The 23,083-nt window shown below is 48.3% G+C and overlaps 1 protein-coding gene across 1 annotated transcript in view; it reads left to right on the top strand.

The window, feature by feature from the left end:
* Positions 1-2,565: 2,565 nt before the first annotated feature.
* Positions 2,566-23,083, top strand: part of LOC126535313 (ATP-binding cassette sub-family C member 2-like) — a 33,248-nt gene continuing 12,730 nt past the window's right edge. Inside the window, exons 1-2 of the mRNA XM_050182211.2 lie at positions 2,566-2,586; positions 15,413-15,576. Of these exons, the coding sequence (XP_050038168.2) occupies positions 2,566-2,586; positions 15,413-15,576 (185 nt within the window). The remainder of the gene's footprint in view (positions 2,587-15,412; positions 15,577-23,083) is intronic.

Genomic DNA, 23,083 nt, shown 5'->3' on the forward strand with positions numbered 1-23,083 from the left:
CGAGTGGAGTTCATCGACGTGCTGTCACACAGCGATAATGCCGGCTGCAGTGGTGGGCTTCTTCATGACACGGGCTTTAAACGCAACGGCTCGAATGCCTTTCTGTAAATGGCATAAGCGAAAATTCTACGCCATGGAGCTGTTTACACGGCTGCAAAGGGCGAGGGCGTATTCTGTATAATAAGTGTAAGACTCACCGGTGAGCTGAACACACTCGACAAGCTTCTTATTCGCGACGTCAGAGTGGACAGCGGGGATGGCAAAAATCTGTCGCATCTGCTGTTTAGAATAGGCCCAGTCTATGATGTCGCGTTCATAGTTGAGAAACCAAGTCTTCGTGACGTTGGTTAGACAGAAGGCTACATGACTAAGCTGCGCGGAATAGGCCGAATGGTTAAATGCACTCACGCGGTCGTAATTTTTACACCAGTCACCAACATCGCCGCCGTGGAGACGAACGAACATGTGGGGATCCTTGTGAGTGCTAGTAATGGACCAAGAAGTTGTGCCCACAGAAGCAGGCATAGTGGAAGCTGCCGTGTGGGGCTGCTGACCTTGCGACATCACCGACAGCAGTTCAAACAAACAGTGACCTGAGCGGAGATACAGGGATGCACTCGAGGGGATGCTCGATAGAGGCGAATACTACGGAGGCGGAAAGCAACCTCCACCCCTTGAGAGACAAGGATTTAGCCACAAATCTTCCCTTTTATTTCTGCAAGCGAGCCACCCACTACTAGGCCCCGCGTGGTAACTATGAGTATGTCCAGACGAAGAAGATCAAATGCTGAGACAGCGTTCACAATATCAATAAATCCACATTGAAAGCTATTTTTCATAGAGATTGGATTTTTGAACTGCTTTACTCATTGCGTTACGCAAGATCGAGCGCACGCTCAGCGAGAAAGGGCGCCAGGCGTCTCGTGCGTCTTTTTGGGCTGAAAAATAAAATGTGAACGAAGCACTCTACCTCGGTGTAGAATATAAGAAATGGTCAACGGGGATTTCCGAGTGGTTTTGACGTTTTGTTTTCCGAATATCAGTCGCCCGCAGCACTTTGTTCTTTACTCATGCAGTTGCACTAGACTAGTGAAAGGATCGAATTTCTTTTCACTGCAGAAGTATAGGTGGCGAAGGCAGTGCCTATGCATTTAATTATTATGCTTCCCTGCTAGGGTCGTAGCATTGAACAAAGAAGCAGAGTGATAACGAGAAATGCTGGTTTCAAAACGTAACCATAGCCCACAAAAACGGAAAACTGATACAGGGGACGTGAGGACAGCATTAAATATATTTCTAGCAACAGTTCTCAGTAATCGTTAGCAAGAACAAACCGGAATAGAATACTTTATAAATCGCTTGAAATTAGACACCCCACCCATGTAAACAAAGTGAAGCGAATAGGTGGTAGACTAATGCAATACAAATGAAGAAGCAAATAAGAAGGCAAAACTTGTACGACAACACAGAGAACAGTGCTTCGCTGTTTGAGGTTCAGACTAATATCAAAATCAGAAATATACAGAGGCAACTATTCGCAACATGACGAGGCATATGTCTGCTGCAGCGAAAATTCGGAGACTCCACAGCGCATCCTAATGGCATGCGAATGTATTTAACCTCTTAGAGCCGTGAGTAACATACTTCTTCCAGGAGCCCTTGGATTTAAAGTGGATGGAAGCACCAACTGCTCAACGGTAATAATAAGCAAGATGGGTTTATAGTCACATTGTTACGGTGGCAAAAAGAGCACAAGGTCGTCGACAGTGAAGAAGATGACGTGGCAACAGCCTCTCGGCTCACATGAATGTTCGAGGTTTCGTCAGCCGAGCAAGTGAGCCAGATGTTCCGGGGAGGTCCACGAGAGATGGTCTGGTGTCCTTTCACGACATTACTAACCATTAGAAACTTGAGCGGAGAATTTACCCGCCCCCGGACAAGCAATTGGTTAAGGCGCAGGAAAGCCTCTGGCAAAGATGGCAGACGAGACCTTTCTATAACCCATACGCGTTAAACAAAATCTACCCGGACGGTCGGCCGGAATGCAAATAGTGCCAGGAACTGGCCACCTATGACCACGTATTATGGAGCTGTAGGATTGCTCCGCAACCGGCGGTTATTATGCGCGATCCTTCTCTCAAGCAGTGGGAGGCCATATTGGCCAAATCAGAGCCGGTCGTCCAGACCAGGGCCGTGGTATGGGCTACCCAAGTCGCCGTCAGCCACGAGTTGATCATCTGCACATGTTTCTTGACGAAAATAAAGCTTTTTTTTATCCATCCATCCATATCGGGATTCTCGGAAGCTGCTTATATACGCCTTGTAAATACAACGTGTAAAAAGTTTTATATCCATGATATTTTTGTGGAGGTGTGGGGCACGCGTCTTCGCCACGGAGCTCCGCAGCGGTCGTCTCACCCAGCCTTAGACCATGCGTCCAGTGGATCGTACTGGATCTGCAGCTGCAATGCCCACTACGCATACCAGTACGTTGCTGTACCTCAGCCGCAAGACCCCTGCATGTTCACCGGACTCCATGACGTTGACGTAAAACAATGGTTGAAGATGTATGAGCGCGTCAGCAAGGTGAGCAGGTGGGTTTCCGACCATAATTTTGGCCACTGTCGTGTTATACGTCGATGGAACACCGCGTGCGTGGTTTTACACGCACGAGGAAGAGCTAAACAGCTGGGACTTGTTCAAAGAAGAACTGCCCGACGTTTTACCCAATCCGACCGGTCAACAACTAGCCGCCAAGCAACAACTCACCATGCGTGCCCAAACTGCTACCGAGTCGTACGTTTCCTACATGCAGGACGTCCTAGCCCTCTGTCATAAAATTGACACGTCCATGCCAGAGGCGGATGAGGTTTGACACATTATCAAAGGCATCGCGTACGACGCATTCAACCTTCTGGTCTTGAAAACTTATTGATTGTCGACGCCATCATGAAGGAATGCCACCGTGTCGGGCAGGCGAAGAGTCACCTTATATACAATCAACTTACGCGGCTTCCGAATATTGCAGCGACCTCTTCCTCTACCGACCCCACCGACCAATCTAACTCGCCACCACCAAGCAAAAACGTGACCTGAATTGTACGCCGCGACCTCGAAGCAGCATTTCCTGCCTCGCCGCAACAGAGATTTTGGAACAACACTGCTGAGACGATATCGCTGATACACTCCGTGGTTCTCCAGCAAACCCCTAATATGAGTCTTCCCAGCGCCTGCTCGTTGAGTCGCCCTGACAGCCGCCCTGCTCCTATGCCTAGGACGTATCGCAGTCCACCTCACAGTGTCCGTTATAACTTCAATACCAGGAATCCATCGGACTGGCGTACACCTAACGACAGGCTGACGTGTTTCAGCTGCCACCGAGCCGGCCACGTTTCCCATCACTGCCGGAGCCATTGGCCGTCCCTTCCTCGAAACACCTTCTGGAATTGAAGTTTCCCCCGAAGTTCCTCCCCCCATCGCTTCTACGACACTTCCGACGCCACTACCTTGACTCGCCACTATGCTCGTTCGCCCTCGCCTCAACGTCGCCAGCCACGTCCGCCCCAGCTTCACCGCTCGCCGTCGCCGACCTACCCAGGACCATCCCAGCAGGAAAACTGGGCAATGCGGCCCCTCGAGATGGTGCTGCAATGTCGGATTCGCCACAATATCCTCCTTTGTTGCTGTTTACGAGACATTACCTTTTTGACGTCCAAGTTGATGGGACACCCGTCACAGCCCTCATAGATACCGGAGCACACATATCGATTATGACCAGCCGCCCACGCCGGCATTTGAAGAAGCTTTTTACGCCTACCACTACTCGGTTCGCACGAATCGCCGGTGGTAGCACGGTGACCGTGGTCGGAATGTGTACTGCACGTGTGGGCATTTCTGGCCACTATACTGTCGTCCTTTTCACTGTGCTTGACCAATATCCCCATGACCTCATACTAGGCCTAGATTTCCTCTCCGCCCATTTTGCGCTCATGGATTGTTCCTCAACTACTCTGCGTCTTGAACTGCCTCTACTAGACGTTCCTCTGTTAGGGTCGGCCTGCAGGGGTACTGCTCTGCAAAGCTATTTCAGCCCGCTGCACGTGTTTCGATCTACCCGCGGGGGGGGCGCCCTCCAAAGAACCAGCGAAGACAACGCTAACCAACCATAAACTTACTTCAGAGAACTGCGGACTACGGCAGCAAGAAGAGTCCCCCCAAAAAGAGGGTGCTTTGCGGTGCGTGGGTCCCAGGATACATCACAGTCTGCCGACACACGGGGCGGCTACAGGAGAAAGGCAGCTCTGGAATTTAGGGGCGCCGGCTGGGGTCGGGCGTGACCACCTGGCTACGGGGACGCAAGACAACGGACACCACGGCGGCCGCGTTGCGAAGGTCAGCTCCGAGTGCTGCGCAGGCCGTCTGCCCTCGGTAGGGGGCAGTGAACGTACGTACGTGTGTGTGTGAGCCCTCCTCCTCCAAAAAGGCGGGTAGTCTACGATGACGTCGAACGATGACGTTGAACGGACTGTCTATAAGCAGCTGTTTGTCGCTACTACAGGGTGCTCGTCGTCGTGCTCTGTGATCGTACTCGTGAGCTGTGTGCTCGCAAGCTGTGTGCTGTATGTTCGTCTTGCGTGCTCCATTTGGGGGCCACGCTAGACTGTCGAATGTCTCTTGTTTAAAATTTAAATACTGTAAATAAACCCTGTTCACCTAGTTCCTACCAAGTTCATCTCTACGACCTACAACGCTTACAAATGGTGGCAGCGGCGAGATCGTCCGACAAATCTTGCAACTGAACGGCAGCGGTGAGATCGGCCTATGGCTTGTAAATCGGCCTACGGCTTGGAGGGATCGGCCTATGGCTCGTAGATCAGCCTACGACTGGGAGACAGCAACGGCAGCTCACGGACTTTGGCACATGGTGACCGACCGGTATCCTGATCAAGTTGGAGGCGACTTGGGGTTGACTGACTGGATACGGCGGAGAAGGACTGGTGATATGGTGCTGCTTCAGTCGGCAAGCGTTTGGTTTTGGCTGCAAGAATCACCAGGCTTCCATTTCGCTGTGTTTGTTGATTTGATTCACTGGGATCTTTTACTTGTATTTTGATTTGCGTGGGTTTCGCGGCAAGTATTGTGTGACAGCAGAGCCAAAGCTTAAAGTAGCGACCATGGTCCTATTGTGTTCGACGAGAGCTGACCTGCTGTAGTCTTGTGCAGAGGTCGAGGTAGACGTAAAGGAGGACTTGACGGAATCAGAGATTCGTAAAACCATTGTAGAAAGTAACAATGATTTGAAATTCATCGAACAAAGGGCAGACGAATTCCAAGCAAAAAACGGGAACAGGAAGCAATTAGGCAAGAACAGGATGAATTTAAACAAAAACAGGAATAAGCTAGGCAGGAACTAAAAAGTATTTCGCAGGAAGAAGGCCTACCAGAGGTAACGAGGTAGTACACTGATGCACTGAACAAAGAGATCGAAGGTTTTGATCGGTTAACCGAGCAAAGTCAACAGCGGCTTCAGAAATCTGTAGGCTGGACGCAGCGAAAGTGGAAGGAAGTCGATAGCAGATTTCAGTTGAAAGCCCAGGAAAGTAGCAGCACCTGCGAGATTAGCAGCACGTTCATAAGTGAACTCGAAGTGCTAGCAGTTAACGATGCCTTAGTGGCAGAAGAGGTCGTTAAAGGCCAGAGTGAGAGCGATGAGGTGCTGTGCCAACAGAGCACTGTAGAGACAGCTAGGCCAGCTGTGAATGAATTGGCACAGTCACCGCGTGTGTGCGTCGCATGTAAGGTTAACGAGGTTGTTAGCGAGGTAAAGAGTACTGCTGACCCGACAGACGCGAGCACCCATGTCGAGCCAGATCGGAATGCCGAAGTGAAGTGCTAGCTGGACGATGTAGTTGAGGGCAGTTTGCAGGATTGCGAGCTGCGTAGCTCAAGGGAAAACAACTGCATTGTTCAGGGATCGGTGCAGCTCTCCGCCAGTCTAGGTAGCCAAGAGAGGGATGATTCAGTTAAGAATCATTCGGACTGTGCGCGTGAGACAGCGATCGAGACCGACGGCCTGTGTGTCGATGCACAGCGTGAGCTGGGCAATGCAGTAGAGGGCAGTTCGCAAGAGTGCGAGCTGCAGAGCTCAAGTAAAGACTGCTGCATTGTTCCAGAGTCGGTTGAGCTGTCCGCCAGTCGAGGCAAATAGAGAGTCGATGTAAATGAAAATCACTCAGACTGGGCGGGTATGAGACCGATCCGGGCCGACGAAATGTGTACCGCTCAGCACGAGGCACAAGAAGGCGACATGAAAGCGAGTTCAAAGGAAAAGTGCCGCAGAAAGAAGTGCCGTAAATATCGGAATGCGGTCGCTAATGTAGCGCAGCCAAAGACGGCGAAAGACGCAAAAAGCTAGGGCGTGAGGAAAAGAAAGGCGCGGTCGTCGTTGACGGTGTTGGCGCATCAAACACGTTCGAGCCACCGGTCAAAAAGAGACCGAGAAGCATGTTCTGCACGGACGCGGACAAAGGGCACGGGGCATTTATGTTCCTCGTCGTTCCGTCGTTCTTTTCGGAATGCAGCATGTAGTGCGAAGGAGCGCAGGGTGTCAAGACGAGACGAGATGATAAGTAGTCGCGACGCGGTCAGTCGAGTTCGTGATGAAAGCGGGGCGCCAGGACGCAAATTGGGAAGGGACTGTAACGTCTTCGAGGAGCTGATAGTGTGTCAGCCCTTTTGTTGTTCCTCGGTAGCACGAGTAGCTTTCGAACCGCACCACCTCGAGTACGGCTCAAGAGTATGTGTCAGTCGTAAACGTTTGGAACGGGAGGCCAAGAGAGCTTCCGTTGAAGGAAAACGCGTTGTATTGTTTCATTTTTTAACTTTTGAAAATTTTTGGCGATTTTAGACTAGAGTTTCTTTCGGTATGTAAGGTATGAGCTTTGTTTATGCTTTGGTTTGAGAAGCTCCGAGATGTGAAAGAGGTGTATTTAAACAATTAGTCTCGCGAGTGTTAGTTAATGAGTAGGTAGGCGTTCGTTTTTTGTGAGTAACCTGAAGTGTCAAGGTTGTCGATGAGAAGCCTATGGTAACCCTCATGTGTATTAGTTAACCTTCTTTTTTTATAAGTGTTTTTGAACGTTCGAAGGTTAAGCGCGTAGATTTTCAGTCAGTGCATCATTTGCACTGAGAAAAGAGAGAGAGAGAAAACAAGGATAGGGAAGGCAGGGAGGTCAACCAGAACAGCATCCGGTTTACTACCCTAAACTGGGGGGAAAGGGGAATAGAAAGAGGAAGAAAGGGAGAGTAAGCACTGAGTAGTGTGCGAGGGACACCATACACAAGGACACTATAAACGCTCTCTTAAGCCGGTGCACTTCAAGTACTGCACTAGTGCACGAATCGCTTTTCGAGCCAGTGACGGGTGTGGCCACGGTCCGAGTATCTTTGACTCGGTGAACGGTCTCGGGTCCAGTCGGCGTAAAGTTGCCCGCAGAGAGAGGCGTTGGAGATCGTAACGAGGGCAGGTACACAATAGGTGCTCGATGGTCTCCTCGCACCCACAGGAGTCGCACATCGGGCTCTCGGCCATTGCCATATGGTAGGAGTATGCGTTCGTGAACGCCACTCCCAGCCACAAGCGACACAACAAGGTTGTTTCGCTGCGGTAAAGGCTAGATGGCAGTTGTAGCCGTAGCGTGGAGTCCAGTTTACGTAATCTGCAATTGAAGGCAGCCGAAATCCAGAGATGTGATTTCTTGCGTGCGAGTAGGCGATGTTCTGTGGCAGCGTCCGACCTCACCAAAGGTGTTGGACGCGTCTTGGTATCTTCGTGGGCACATCGGGCAGCCTTGTGAGCTAGGTTGTTGCCGACGATGCCACAGTGAGCAGGGATCCATTGAAATATAATGTGGTGTCCTCTTTCCAGAGTATGGTAGTGAACTTCCCTGATGTCAGATATCATCTGCTCGTAAGTTCTGTGACGTAATGCAGACTTGATGCTGTGAAGGGCTGCCTTAGAGACACAAAATACGACCCATTTCTCTGATGGCTCTTCGATGATGTACATCATAGCGGCTTGGAGAGCAGCAAGTTCTGCCGATGTAGATGAAGTCGTGTGCGACAATTTGAATTTAACTGTAACGTTCTTGGCTGGAACGACGAATGCGGCTGTTGAGCTGGTAGGTGATGTTGAACCCCCGGTATATATATGAATGTGGTCATGATACGTCTGGTGCAGTAATAGGAGCGTAAGTTGCTTCAGAGCCGGCGCTGGATGACTGGACTTTTTTTGTAATTCCAGGAATAGCAAAATTCACTTGAAGCTGTCGCAGGCACCACAAGGGAGAGGATGCTTCGCCGCCGGTGTAAAATTGGCCGGTATGCACTCTTGATAAGCGCTAATCACTCGTGAAAAGGTCGCTTGAGGTCTCTCAGCTGGTAGGGAGGCCAAATGATGGTCGGGGATCCTTGACAGATGGCGAATGTGCACACTGAGAGAGTCGACAGCCGCATGTGTCTGCTTTATATGATCTCCCGCGATGGCAATTGTTGCAGCTGTTGAGGTGCACCGAGGCAGCCCTAAACACGTGCGTATGGCCTTACCTTGTGTGCTCTCCAAGGCGCAAAAGTTCGTCTTGCATGCATTCGACAACACTGGTAGGCTGTAACGTAGGAGTCCGTGAAACAAAACCCTGTGCAGCTGCAACATAGAATGGACTGGTGTACCCCAGTTTTTCCAGCAGAGAAACTTGAAGACCTGAGCAATTGCGACGAACTTCTTCAGATAGACGCAGTGAGGGCTCCACGAGAGGTTGCGTTCAATGATGACGCCCAGAAAGCGATGCGTCTTAACATAGGATACAGCTTGACTATTGATGGAAACAGGATACAATGACATTTGTTTTTTCCGTAAAACCAAGTAATGCGCACTTTTCAGTTGACACTGAGAAGAACTCTTAGTTCCATTAGCGCGTGTCCTGTGTGGTCGGAAGGAAGCAGATTTATGACTGGGTTGCTCGTGTGTTGAGGGCGGTCGTATTCTGACTTCTTTAGTGAGCGTGCGTGGAACGAGGTATTAGCAGATGCATTTTTTAAAAAAGGTTCTGTGGTGTTCGTGAGTTACGCAAGTTTAGTAGTTCGTTTAAGGTACGTGTCCTGCGTGGACTAAAGTAACAAATGTGAGTAAGCGTGATAAAAACTTTGAGTATGACGCAAGAGCGCTTTCTGAAAAGTGACCACAAAGCTAGCGCGATTGTGATTACGTACCTGTGGAGTTGATCACACTGTTCAGTGGCAACAGTACGTGAGATAAGTACGCCACTGCGATAGGGTAAGAACAGGCTGTTCGTGAAGCTGGGCTGCTTAAGTAATGTTTGCGTATTGGTAGTTGAGAGCCTTCGGTTTAGTTCTCTGTAAACCTTTAATCTTGTGCAGCACAGCGGTCAGGTCTGGTTAAACTCAGGGGGAACGTGAACACTCGCTTTGGCGGCACGAAATTTTGGGGCAAAATTCGCGGTACCCAGTTGAGTTGCTTGCATTGAAATTTTGATAGGAAGTCTGGCGGGTTAACAGCTGATTCCGGGCGTTTGCACGCTGAGTGGTATTATGTTGCCGGGATCGACTCTTCTGTGCCAGTTGTTGTGAGATGGTTTAAGACATTTCAAGTGCGCAGTGGTTGCAGAGAGCAAAGCCATCTTCTTGCTCGCCAGCCATTCTCTTCCCTCCCAGCGGTAGTGAGCACTGGCCAGGCGAGCTTTCCGGGCCATGGAGGTGCTGTTAAGATCGGCCTGCAGGGGTACTGCTCTGCAAAGCTATTTCAGCCCGCTGCACGTGTTTCGATCGACCCGCGGTGGGGGCGGCCTCCAGAGAACCAGCGAGGACAGCGCTAACCAACCATGAACTTACTTCAGAGAACTGCGGACTACGGCAGCAAGAAGAGCTCCCCCCCCCCAAAAAAAAGGGGTGCTTTGCAGTGCGGGGGCCGCAGGATTCCTCACAGTCTGCCGACAGTCGTGGCGACAACAGGAGAAATGCAGCTCTGGAATTTGTAGGCACTGGCTGGGGTAGGGCGTGACCACCTGGCTACGGGAAGCAAGACAACGGACACCACGACGGCCACGTTGCGAAGGTCAGCTCCGAGTGCTGCGAAGGTCGTCTGCCCTCAGAGGGGGGCCGTGAAAGTGCGTACGTGTGTGTGAGCCCTCCTCCTACAAAAAGGCGGGTAGTCTACGATGACGTCGAACGATGACATCGAACGGAGTGTTTATAAGCAGCTGTTTCTCGCTGCTACAGGGTGCTCGTCATCCTGCTCTGTGATCGTACTCGTGAGCTGTGTGCTCGTAAGCTGTGGGCTGTATGTTCGTCTTGCGTGCTCCATAATAAACCCTGTTCGCCTAAGTTCCTCCCAAGGTCCTCCCTACAGCTAAGACGGTGAAATCTTACACCTCCAACACCACACGAAATTCGCCTACGACCGACTGATTTTGTTCACGTTCCATCACAGGTCTTGACATACATATAAATGTCGCCTACTACGCCAGTTGCCGATGCTGATTACACCTCCGCTCCTATAACTGCAATCGTTCTCACCCACAGCGTCACTGTCCTGCCTACAATACTGAGGGTCTAAGGCAATCGCACCTACCTCCCCGTGGTGAATTTCGGGCTCGCAAAGCATATTCTGCCTAAAGATATCACCCTGGCTACAATCACTGCTTTAGAAGTTAGTTCGGTTGAAACTTATGGTTTCGACGCTTCCTGTGAGCCTACCGGTTTGCCAAATCTACTGAAAACGACATTAGGAAAATGATCGCCCCGAATCTCACTCCAGCAGAGACTGAATAACTCTGCAGTCTATTGCTTTCCTACAAGGATATATTCGGCCTGAACAACCGACCCTTAGGCCAGACGTCACCTGCCAAACATTGTATACATACATGCGATAATCCACCCATCCATCGACGACCCTACCGAGTTCCAGCTTCGGAGCATCACGTCATCAAAACGGAAGTAGACAAGACGCTAGCGAAAGACCTCACTGAGGCCATTCTCATGTCCCTGGCGTCCCCTGTCGTATTGATCAAAAAGAAGTGCGGTTCATGGAGATTCTGCGTAAATTACCGCCCCCGCAACCGTATCACGAAGAACATCTACCCACTACCTCGTATCGATGACGCAGTTTGATGACAAAGTATTTTTCTTCCATCAACCTATGGTCCGGATATTGGCAAATCATTGTCAATGATCGAGATGGTATACATACCACCTTTATAACGCCTGATGGTCTTTACGACTTCAAAATTATGCCTTTCCGGCTATGCAATGCTCCGGCAGCCTTTGAGCGCATGATGGACTCATTACTCCAAGTATTCAAGGGGTCGACTTGTTTCTGCTACTTCGATGATGTTATTGTGTGCTCGCCATTATTCAGCATGTATTGAGCGCCTTTCTTCTGTACTTGCCGTTTTTCGCAAGGCCGGTCTACAGCTCAACTTTAAGCAATGTAACTTCCGCTATCCTGAGGTTACTGTTCTCGTACATGTCAATGCGACTTGCATCCTACTGGACCCATTGAAAATTCGCGCCGTGAAAGGGTTCCCTGTTCCAGGGTCCTCAACAGATGTCCGATGTTTCGTGGGCCTTTGCTCTTACTTCCGCGGCTTTGTTAAAAATTTTGCCACCATAGCACGCCCTCTCAAATATCTCTTGAAGAAAGTGTGAAGTTTTCATGGATATCCTCTCAGGTCACCGCCTTTTTTCGCCTTACCACCACGCTCACCATCCCACCGTTTCTAGGACACTTGGCCACTTTAGCCCCTATAGAGGTGCACACTGATGCCAGTGGTTACGGAATCTGTGCCGTATTGACACAAGCTCAACACGTCCATGAACGTGTCATCGCGTACGCTAGCCGTCCTTTGTCACCTGCGGTGCGGTACTGCTCTATTACCGAGCACGAATGTTTGGCCGTTGTGTGGGCAGTGGTGAAATCCAGCCCCTATTTATACGGGAGACCCTTTTCTATTGTAACGGACCCCCACGCTCTCTGTTGGCTTTCGTCCTTAAAGGATCCCACAAGGAGGCTTGGACGATGGGCTTTGCGGCTGCAATAGTATTGCTATTCGGTGGTGTATAGGTCTGGTCGCCTACATAAGGACGCCGAGTGCTTGTCCCGCTACCCTGTACACACGCCCGCCAACGCCGACATGGGAGCTTCCGATAGTGGTCTTTCCATTTCCCAGCTTTCGGACATCACCAACGAACAACGTCATGACTCTACTTTGCGGACCCTCATTCACCGGATAAAATCTGCTCCTACTGATCCATCGTTATGGTTGTTCGTTCTCAACTACGGGATAACGTACAGATGCAGTTTTCTTTCTTACGGTCCTCCCCTTCTACTTGTCATTCCTCAACACCTCCGCTCAACCGAACTTTAAGAGTTTCATGACGCGCTAAATGCGGGACACCTTGGGTTTGCTCGTACTTACGACTTCGTGCACCGCCGCTTCCACTGGCCCCGCCTTGCGCGCTCCGTACGGCACTCTGTAGCTGCTTGCAAGCTCTGTCAACATCGCTAAAAGTCAGCAACGCTTCCTGCCGGGCACGTACAGCCGATCTACATTCCTCCTCAGCCATCCTTGCCCTCTGGGTTTGGATCTCCTTGGCCCTTTCCCCGAGTCCAGCTCCACCAACAGGTGTGACGCTATCGCTACTGCTTACGCGACGCGCTATGTCATCACTCGAGCCCTTCCCACGAGCTGCGCAACTGACGTCGCAGATTTTCTTCTCCGCGATATAATTTCAGTACATGGCGCTCCACGACAGCTCCTTACTGACCGCGGCCACACTTTCCTCTCCCAAGCCATCGCCGATATCCTACGCTCATGTTCTACTAAGCACAAGTTGGCTAACTCCTATCATTCCGAGGCCAATGGCCTTACTGAGCGACTTAATCGCACAATTACTGACATGCTATCGAAATACATTTCACCCAACCACAAGGACTGGAATATGGCGCTCCTTTATGTCGCGTTCGCCTATAATTAACCAGGCCAGGATACTGCTGGGTATTCCCCCTTTTACTTACTCTTTGGTCGTGACCCTGTATTACCACTGGACACTTCACTTCCCTTGATACAGGATTCGAGGACCGAGTATGCCTGCGACGCTATCACCCACTTTGAACATGCGCGCCAGCTTGCCCGTACTCGTCTGTTGGCATCGCAGCAATCTCAACCTCACACTTATTAATCGTCGCAATTGTGACACATAGTTTTCACCAGGCTCTCTTGTGCTACTTTGGTCCCCTTGCCGCCGAGTGCGGCTCTCTGAGAAGCTCCTTCCGTGCTACAAAGGCCCTTACCGTGTTCTACGTCAAGGGACCAATGTCACTTACGAGATAATCCCTGTGACCTCCATCATGCCACCCTATTCCACGTCATCGGACATCGTACACGTCTGTCAGCTTAAGCCTTACTATGCCCTAATCGACGTCTGAAGCAGCGGGATGGTGCTTTTTCAGCTGGGAGTCGTGTTACGGTGGGAAAAAGAGGACAAGGTCGTCGACGGTGAAGACGACTAGGTATGTGGCAACAGCCCCCTCGGGATTCTTGGGTGGTGTTTATATACGCCTTGTAAATACATTGTGTAAATAGTTTTATATCCGTGATACTATGTAACGGTGCAAGGTAGCTATAGAAGCTTAAGCAAGAAGGAAAGATTAATAAAAGCATAAAAAATACTAAGTCGATGTATACAAAATGCTTGAACGAGAAGAATGTATAACATATTTGAATAACTCAAGTAGGCAAGGTGATTGTTCCTCAGCACCTCATCTTAAAGGGGTCCTGAACCAGCACTTATCGAGGTGCAGAAATGCATTTGAAAGTAAAACCGCTAGGTCAGAAATATTTCATCGCAAAAAGTACTCCAATGCATTCAGTAGAAGCGGAATTATTTGCAATCAAACACGCGGTTTGCGGTGCTTCCTCTCCTTCAACACCTTTTACTGCGAAGAGGAGCGGGGCTTCCTCTTGATGTTTCGCCTACAGAATACGCGCCATAGGTAAGCCAACCACAGCGTCCTCAGTCAATGGATGCCCTCTAGTGGCTGCGGTATCGACGCTACTTAGAAGACCGCAGCTTCATGCAACCGTTGTACGTATGCGCAGCGCTTGCTTTATGCACTACAGTGCTTGACTGCGTGCTCGCCCTCCTACGTTCCAGTCGGATTGTGCTACGTGGTGGGGACCGGCTTTCTCCTTGACGAGCTTGGCCGACGGATGGTTGCCTCATCCAACTTGCGTATTTTTGATGCGCTGTCAACAAGCCTGCCAAGACGTCTAACCAGGAGCACCCAGTTCTGAGCGCGCACTGTCAAGTGTGTCTGTGGCCCGACCTCAAATTTCGGGTGGTTCGAGGCTAGTTGAGCGTTCAAACCTAGTCGAAGTTAGCGGCACTCATCGGGTACGACACCGATAAGCAGGGCGGCCAAAGCCTAATTTTTACGCGCGAGGATACGTTAGTGGGCTTCTTCCGGGAGTAGGTAACTATTATCGAAAGTCGAAAACACGTTTTCGCTTATTTCCAACCGTTTATAAAACTCTGTCAAAATATACACAGTAACGGTAGGAAGAAGCGCACTGATGCAGAGTCTTCTCTCTTGAACTGGCTGTTGGCTAATTGCAGCCTCATATGGGATCCCCGATATTACGACATAAAGCGCCGAGAAAAGAGTGAGGAGCAGGCTTATGTTGAAAAGACAGCGTTTGAGGGAAAGCTGACTTCGCGCTCCGCTTTCGAGCTCCACACGCGGCGCACGACTATCAAACTTGGCTGAGATGTTCACAGCAGCGTATGCCATCCGGACAGTTTTTTCAGCAAGTTGAAGGGGTGGTTCAGCACTCCTTTAAAGGAGATGCCAATAAATCATCATTGCCTAGAGATTCCACATTCATCTCGTTTATAGAAGCTGTCTAACGGGAAGTATTTTAGAAGTTTTGAACAATCACCTTTTTTTAACTTCTTTGTGTACTTTTTTACGCACTCTGGCCTAGGGAGCTCAGGGGTTAAGACAATCGATGCCACCTAGCGATTTGTTCTCAGGCCTCGGCTTGTTACGGTGGCTGCTTCAATATTCCGGTCTTTGGCTGAACTTCATGTCGTGGTACACCGCAACCCTGCAGGCTTCATTCCGAAGGGACTTAATGAAACAACACGTACGGAGCTTTGGGCTGAGAATATTCTCCAAAGTTGAATATACTCTGTAGAGTATTCAGCTGGCCAAGATCGTTACGGAGTATTGTCACAGCTCTGGTATTACTTTGAGATATTAAATCAAATGAATTGGCTGTTCATTCACTTCGCACCGTTGCATGTACTCTGCTTGTGTGACCGTTTGTGGCACTAGGATCCATGCCTGATGCGCGGCCCTTTGCGGGAAGTCCTGGATCCCGCGTGCACCTGCTCCGACGAGGAAGTCAGGAGGGCACTGGAGAGAGTTCACCTCACGGACCTCGCCGGGCAGCCCCAGAACATATTCATGGAAGTGTGCGAAGGTGGCAGCAACCTCAGGTACTGAGCCACCTTGATATCTTCTCATGGGCGCCAAATATGGTATTGGTACCTTCATGGTTACTCTCAAAACAGTGTCTCTGGCACACAAAGGCCAATGCTCATTGTTATCTCAGGACTGGGAAATGAATGATACTTTCCTTGACAGCTTAGACACCACCTGTAGTAGCTCGGTAGCAATGTTGCTGTGCTTCTGAGCACGACATCAGGGGTTTCATCCCGTCCGTGGCAGCTGCAGGCTCATAGAGCGCAATGGAAAAAACAACAGCACGCATACCATGTATTTGCTGTACGTCAAGTAACGCAAGGTCGTCGAAATTAATCAGGAGTCCAACAATATCACGTTATTCATAATTAAACCATATTTTTCCCTCGTAGAACCCCTACACTTAATTTACCTTTTCTGAACGGCCTTGCCAGGACCAAGAGCCTGTTCTATAGGAGCCATTTCTATTTTTAAGACTGATTATGTCCCCTACATTGAAATAAATATTTTTTTTTTCCATTGCTTTACTGCTATTTGTAGCAATTTGTTATGTGCAGAGTTGAACAAGTGGGACGATAGGCTTTAACGCAGTTGGTGATTGAACTACGGGACAATGAATCGGGCTCATCATCGATAGAGGCAGATCGCCAGTTAGAAGCACAGAGGGGCAGCATGCTTTTTATCTTCCATGCCTTGCGCAGGTTTGCTCTAAGGACTTCCTACACGGCTTTTTTATCAATGTAATATGTTCCGCGGAAATAGCGTGTAGTGTATCAAGCGAATCCTCCTAAATCATATACAAATATCCACGTGAATATTGACCACATAAACTTCTGCCGCATGACAAAGAGCACGCTTCTAAATAAGCGATAATCAGAAAAGGTAAGCATCTAGCTGCAGAGCATTCAAGATATTTTCGTTCATTTGTCGTGCTTCAACACCTGCCGCACCTAACATCTTGCATGGTCTTCTCACTGAAATGGAATGAAGCGTGTAGCGTTGGGAGGACCGAATAAAGCAAATAGTGCTGAATGTTTCGGACAGCGTGCCGGTGTGGAGTGTATTCCGTATTCGAGTTCACAGACTGGCGCAAATTTCACCAATTGTCACTGAGTTGGAAAAAAATTTTATTCATTGTTTTCTGTCTCGGAAGACATCAGGAGTATTGCATAAATGACGTTATCGCCGCAAGTTCTCGTTACAGTTAACAAGTTGCTCGAAGATGTGTTGCGCTTAAGAGCGTGCGTTGTCTGCATCTGCGGTTCATCTTTCACTCATATAGGAATCTGGTATTGGTCGGTTTGTCCTTTGCGAACACGAACAGGATCTGAAATTGTGGGCAGCTAAATTAAAAGATTTCTGCGCAAGTGCTATGATAAACGCGGCAATTGCCTTCATTACCACACAGTGATTATTAAATTGCTAGCCGTTCTTTGTGACCTCCATGTGTGCCCCTACCAAGAACAGCGCCCAATTTATATGCCTTCGTTGATACGCAAATTAGCTGCATTGTCACGTTTGCTTCGTTCGTTACAATTTTGTTTTAGTGAGTAGCATGAAAATATCGCGTACGGAGCAGTTGAAATTATTTCAACCTCCGCAAAGGCAATTGACAAGACAGGAAAGTACTGAAAGTTTCAAATTTGTCTGAATGCGGTACTGTTTAGTGGCATTCTTTTCTTGTAGGTTATCAAGCGTGAATTTCCCGATGCTTCTTGAAGGTTATCTTACCTCCCTTATTAAATTTGACGTGCCAAACATGTAGGCTATTGTGATGCGTTTCCTACGATAGCATAAACTCCATGGCTTGAATAAAAAGCACCGTCAATTTCTTTTCGAATATTTCATGCACGTTAAGTTGCATCTCTTCTCTGAGGGAGCATCCTTTTCCCGTTCGCAGGAACCAGTAAACATTGAATATGTTGCGGACCTTATTGCACCTGTATTAACCGGGTATTTGAAAGGTAATTAACTGTACAGCTAGAAGATATTGGCAACGCACCCTAATGCACTGTCGTCTAAAACACGTGCAACAATGCAAAAAACAGGCAAATGAAACAAAATCAAAACTGTGTAATGAAGTCAGCCAGTTGCATCCCGTTTTGTGAGTCTGAATCTTTCAAGTATAAACGTTTCTTGCATGCCCACAGCTAATTAACTGTGCGGAAACATCCATGCCTTACATGTTTCTAGTAACAGTTTCTAAGACGTTCACCATCCCATTTATTTGCACGTGAACCCACATAACGATATCCCCTTTGATTACTACCTTTCGAAGTAATAAAGTACTGGGCTACTTGCAAGAGCATATCACCCTGGGGTTTTTAAAGAAAGTATGCATGATATGTAGTTTATTGAATGGTGGGCCCCAAACTGCTCGTTTGTAATGACACACCTATTAAATGCTTTACCTTCACACACGCAAAAAGAAAACAAGTCTGTGCGCAAGGAAACTGTAGTTCAATGATGGCCCAACAAGCTCTAGACAACATATTACACTTTCTTTACCAGTCTGGCCTCTCGCTTTCTGATAAGTCAGCTTACAACAACATCGTAAATAAGACTAGAATAAAGAACTACCCCAGATTGCACGTTGTGCTTCACATATGTAGAGAATTATACCCGCAAGTCAACATCCCCAAATCCTCAGCTAGTTTAAGACTAATACGGCATTGCCAGCACGTGGGTGAAACACTTATGCCATGCCGGAACACAAATTCGATATCTTGTGCAAAGAATAATCTCGAAATCGTGGGCTATGGACGCGCGGATAAATAAAAGATCGCAGATGCTACACTTGTGTCGAAGTCATTGTACGATATGAATTACTAAAAGTAGAAGAAAGACAACTCATGGAATACCTGCGTCGGTCGGGTACTGACCGGTCTTTCCAACTTTACCATGCTAGAAGCCCTCTACGGGAAAGAGCAAACGAACAAGCACCTTGATAGAGTAGAGCTGCAGCCTGCGGCAGAAATTCTTCGCCTCAAGAGCTCGGCACTTCATCTCAAGATACTATGCCAGCGAGCATATGAGATGCAAACATGACTGCTGCTCCATTCAGAAACACAACCAGAGGAGCACCTGAACTTGAAACACAACAGGCCCATACCGTGCAACATGGGGGTAAACAATTACGCCTGGAGACTTTATGCAACTGCCCAACATACAGAGGAGGTTGCGAATCATGAAAACATAAACAAACGTCAGCCGCATATAATAGCACACTGATGTGACGATAACACTGTAACAGTAGTATGATGCTACATAAAATTAAATACCATACAGGTGGGGATCATTCCAGGACATCGTACTCCCCAAAAAGCTGAACTGAAAGCAATCAAAGCAACACTATCAGTGCAGATTTCTAGATTACAACATCATGCGTGCGTGCATGGATTCACCAGAAACTGTCAGGGCTGGCGCATCACACAAAATTCTAGAAGAAGCGGTAGATTTACACATAACCTACAAGCACGTGGCCAAGAAAATCAATTAAAGGATGCATAGCCATGCATTCTAGGACAAAAATGGGCTCAACAGCCCGACATAAGAAATGAAAGTTGAACGAGTTGGCGCGCATTCATTATTAATTACAGCGCAAAAAATAGACAACGGACAAGAACGAAGCACTATGCGCGTTCACTTCGTTCTTGTCTATTGTCTTTATGTTGCGCTGTAGTTTACGAATTCATGCAGTGGCACAGGAGAAGAATAATGCCCCCACCGATGCCCTAATTTCAAATCCAAATCTAAGCACACACACACATAGCTATTGCAGCGGCGCATTACATGAAGCACTAGCAACAGGATGGCACTAGAGAGAGATGAAGGCTAACTTCCAACAAAGGTTTATTCTGAAGATACGGCGATTGGTAGTCAACTATAAAAAGAACGATCGCAAGAAAGTCAAGTAAAAATTGTTGCTTCATGAAACCAAACAAAAAAGAACCTTACAGAAAACAAATGAAGAGAATACAAATAAAATTTCAAGTGCAGGGAACAAAATACATAACAATTGCCAATCGGGCATTGCAGTGCTTTCCAAGAAACACGGTTATATTTCCAATAGAAAAACTGACAGCTTGCTTATGCAAGCTGACAGACCAATCAAGCTCTCTTATCGTTCATAGGAGGTCACTTTTGTTTGCTTGAAAAACGAAAAACATCGCCTACACTGAGCGGCTTCTATTATCTAATTGGCTGAGAAGAGGCGAAGAGCACGCTCTAGTGTAGAGGGGTTCAATGGGGCCGAGCCAGTGCACAGAAAACCGATAACCGGATGCAGAGGCTGGGGCTGGCGTCTGCGATTGGCCCGCTTCCCCTTACACAGGTTGCAGGGGCTGGTCGAAAATCGTGGCGGCATGCGACTGAAGCTTAAGAATGACGCTAAAACGGATCCTCTGAAAAAAAGTGTTGGCAGAACGAGGTCGTAAACGAGCCCAAAGTGCTCGAAAACATTACGCGGCCAAGGTAAAAGTACTATTATATGCGCAAATAAACCCCTGCCTTCCGGCAGGTGCGAGTAGCCAGTGCCTCACCGGTTGGTGGCAGCCATCTTTTATTACTTTCGGAACGGGGCAGCCTACGGCTATTCAGAAGATAATTCAGTTTTGTTTGGCATGTTAATGCACCTTTAACACGTACACGTCACTTTGACACGGTGAGTTTTTGCGGTTTTGTGACGTCGCGTGACAGGCAGGTGAAGCGGGTCCAGCCCAAAAACTTTTCATTAATAGCCAAGGGCTAATGGCGAAAAGGCGTTGAATCAAAAATAAGTATCTTTCTTTTGTTAGGTCCAATCGTGCGTAATCAATGTGTAGACCTCATATCAGAGGGGGAACTATCGCGGTACTCCTGATTTCACGTCACAGACAGGCGAAGTGGGGGTGGTCGAAAAAAGTTTTTGACCAATCGCGGAGGGCTCATTGCAGAATTTCAATAGAAAAGTTTGGAATAGATTTACGTTATACCACCCCAGTTTTGCAGAAACCTGATCCGCCGTCGGCTAATAATAAAATATTTGAGGATGCACGATGAGAGGGGAGGGTGGAGTCAAGTCGCTCATATGAAACAGAAAGAGCACGAGACCTGGGATGTAAACCCTGCGCATGAACGAGCCGACACGAGCCATAAACGACCGAAAAAAAAATTACGAACAATGCGAGTAGTTTGTGATGAACTCTTTGTTTCCTTGGTTTGAAAAAAAATTAAATTCTGTTCGTTGAATGCACCATTACAGGCTACAATATCGAGTACCAGGCTGATTGAACGTGCTGCGAAATGTTTCTCTTTCTGTGAGATCCCGCTGTCCGTGAGCCTTTGGCGCCCTCTGTTCCTAATTTGGGCACACGTTGAATTTGCATATAACACCCGTAGCTGCACTACTGATTTCGTGCCACTCATAATTCGTTGAACTTTTGATTCTAGCTATAAACAGGAACTCTTAGCAACAGTGAGGATTTATTGAGCCGCTTGTACTGTTCCCTGTATTACACTGAGTGTGTTTTGTTTTACTGCTTGAGCACTTTCTTCACTGTTTTCTTTCTCCGATGCATGTGTGCCACGCACTGTTGTCCTTGGCTTGAGAATATGTTTTCTGTTTCCTCCTGCATGCACCTATAAAAACTTGAAGCTAAACATTTCGACAGAATTACCTGTCTGATTCGGAAAATTTATTAGAAGTTTGAGAGAGACGCCAACCAAATCAGCTAATTTCATTAGACCGATGTTCCGATGCCCATTCCGTTCCTTCTCCAGGAGGTATTCTTTGGCGAAGCCGGTGCGTAGGAGGGGGGAGCACGGAAAAAAGGAGGGGGGACCACGGAAGGTGGGGACACACTTGACCGGGAACGTTTTCATGACAGGCGGGAATAGGCGAAAGGGTGCGATGGCTGTGGCAGGCCTCGTCGGCTGGGATGACGCATGCTGGGGGCGCTTGACCCGCAGGAATACCGTTGAAAGGGTCGCCAGGGGTAGGGGGAGGGGGAGGGGCGAGGGGAGCATATCTTTTGCCGTTGGTGACCTATACTGGGGATCTACCTGGCTGAGCGTCCTTTAGGATATGCACAGAGCGTAGGTTGCCCTTTACGTGGTTTATTTTAACCCCGTATTCTGAAAGAGTCCAGTAGCAGTCTTTTTTACTAGTTCCTTTCTATTTGAAAGATTTGGGTTTCTTAGAAAACAATGTTGTGGCCGACGTCTTCAGAATGTTCGGCGACGGCGGCGCTGAGTATTCGGTTGAATACTTTGACGTCATTCTCATGTTCTCTGATTCTTTCTTTCAGATTTTTGGTTTCCCCGATGTACACCGGCGGATAGTCGGCACAGATCACTTGATAGACGACGCCTTGAGCTTTTTCTTTTCGTGGATGGCCTCTCCGTTTAGGGAGGAGGATATTAAATGTGTTAATCGGTTTGTACACCACCTTGAGGCCCTCTTTTCTTCAATTTCCCTTTGACGTTTCCAGGATAGCTGGAAAGTCAGCGGTTGATGGTCCCGTAGTTTCTTTTTTTTTTCTTTTTTTTTTGTAGGGCGGCTTTTTGAGTGAAGTCCATTCTGTAGCGATTCTCTTAGGTTCGTTCAGAACCGTTCTGTATTCTTTATTTTGACCTGATTTCAATGAGCAATGCGTTTCGGCTCCTTGGGTAATAAAATTACAACATACGCCTTCCTTTTTACCGGATGGTTGGATTGGTTGGAAGTGAAGGCAGCGGCCTGTGTGGGCTGGTTTGCTCTTGACAGAAAATTTGAGAATACCGTCTGTTCGTGTAACTTATACATCTAGCAATGGGGGTGATCAGTTCTTTTTGCGCTCATATGTGAACTGTATATCCTGGTCTATGAAATCTAGGTGGAACTGCAGGTTTTGAACTTGTCCCGACTTCACGTGCAGACGCAATTATTCATGTACCTGAGGAAAACCATTCGTTTCGGTGAAAAAGTACTCAGAGCTCTTTCGTCGATACTCTCCACAGTCAAGTTAACCGTGGTAACGGAAATTGAGCCCCCACGGGAGTTCCTCTCATGTGCCTGTTGTAGCTGCCTTGGAAGGTGAAGTAGATATTTGACCGGCACGGCTAGAGAAGGCGGCACATCTCGTTTACATTCAAGGAGGTTCTCTCTGTGATTGTATCGTCGCGTTCCAGGGTAACGCTAGTTGCGGTTATAGTCAACTGAATGGGTACTCTCGTGAACAGAGAGATTACGTCAAAAGGGTCCAAGCATTCATCATTTTCGCTACGTACTTTTGATGTGGCTATGATGAAGCTCTCGAAGTCGAGCAGGTGGGATGGTTTCCTTCCGGTGAGGGGTGATATAATGTAGGTGAAGTACGTGGGTAGTGAATGCAGTGTGGAGCCCCAAAAGACTATGACTGTCCGTAACGAGATTGTGGGTTTATCGAGTTTTGGCAAGCTGCAAACACTTGGGGCGGATCCGTTCCTACACATTCATTTTAGGTAGAGATTTCGTGAATTCTGGTGGCTCCGTATTCCTGTACGTTCAATACAACCGTTGGG

This window comes from Dermacentor andersoni, chromosome 7 (genome assembly GCF_023375885.2).
Source record: "Dermacentor andersoni chromosome 7, qqDerAnde1_hic_scaffold, whole genome shotgun sequence".
NCBI classification, from domain to species: domain Eukaryota; kingdom Metazoa; phylum Arthropoda; class Arachnida; order Ixodida; family Ixodidae; genus Dermacentor; species Dermacentor andersoni.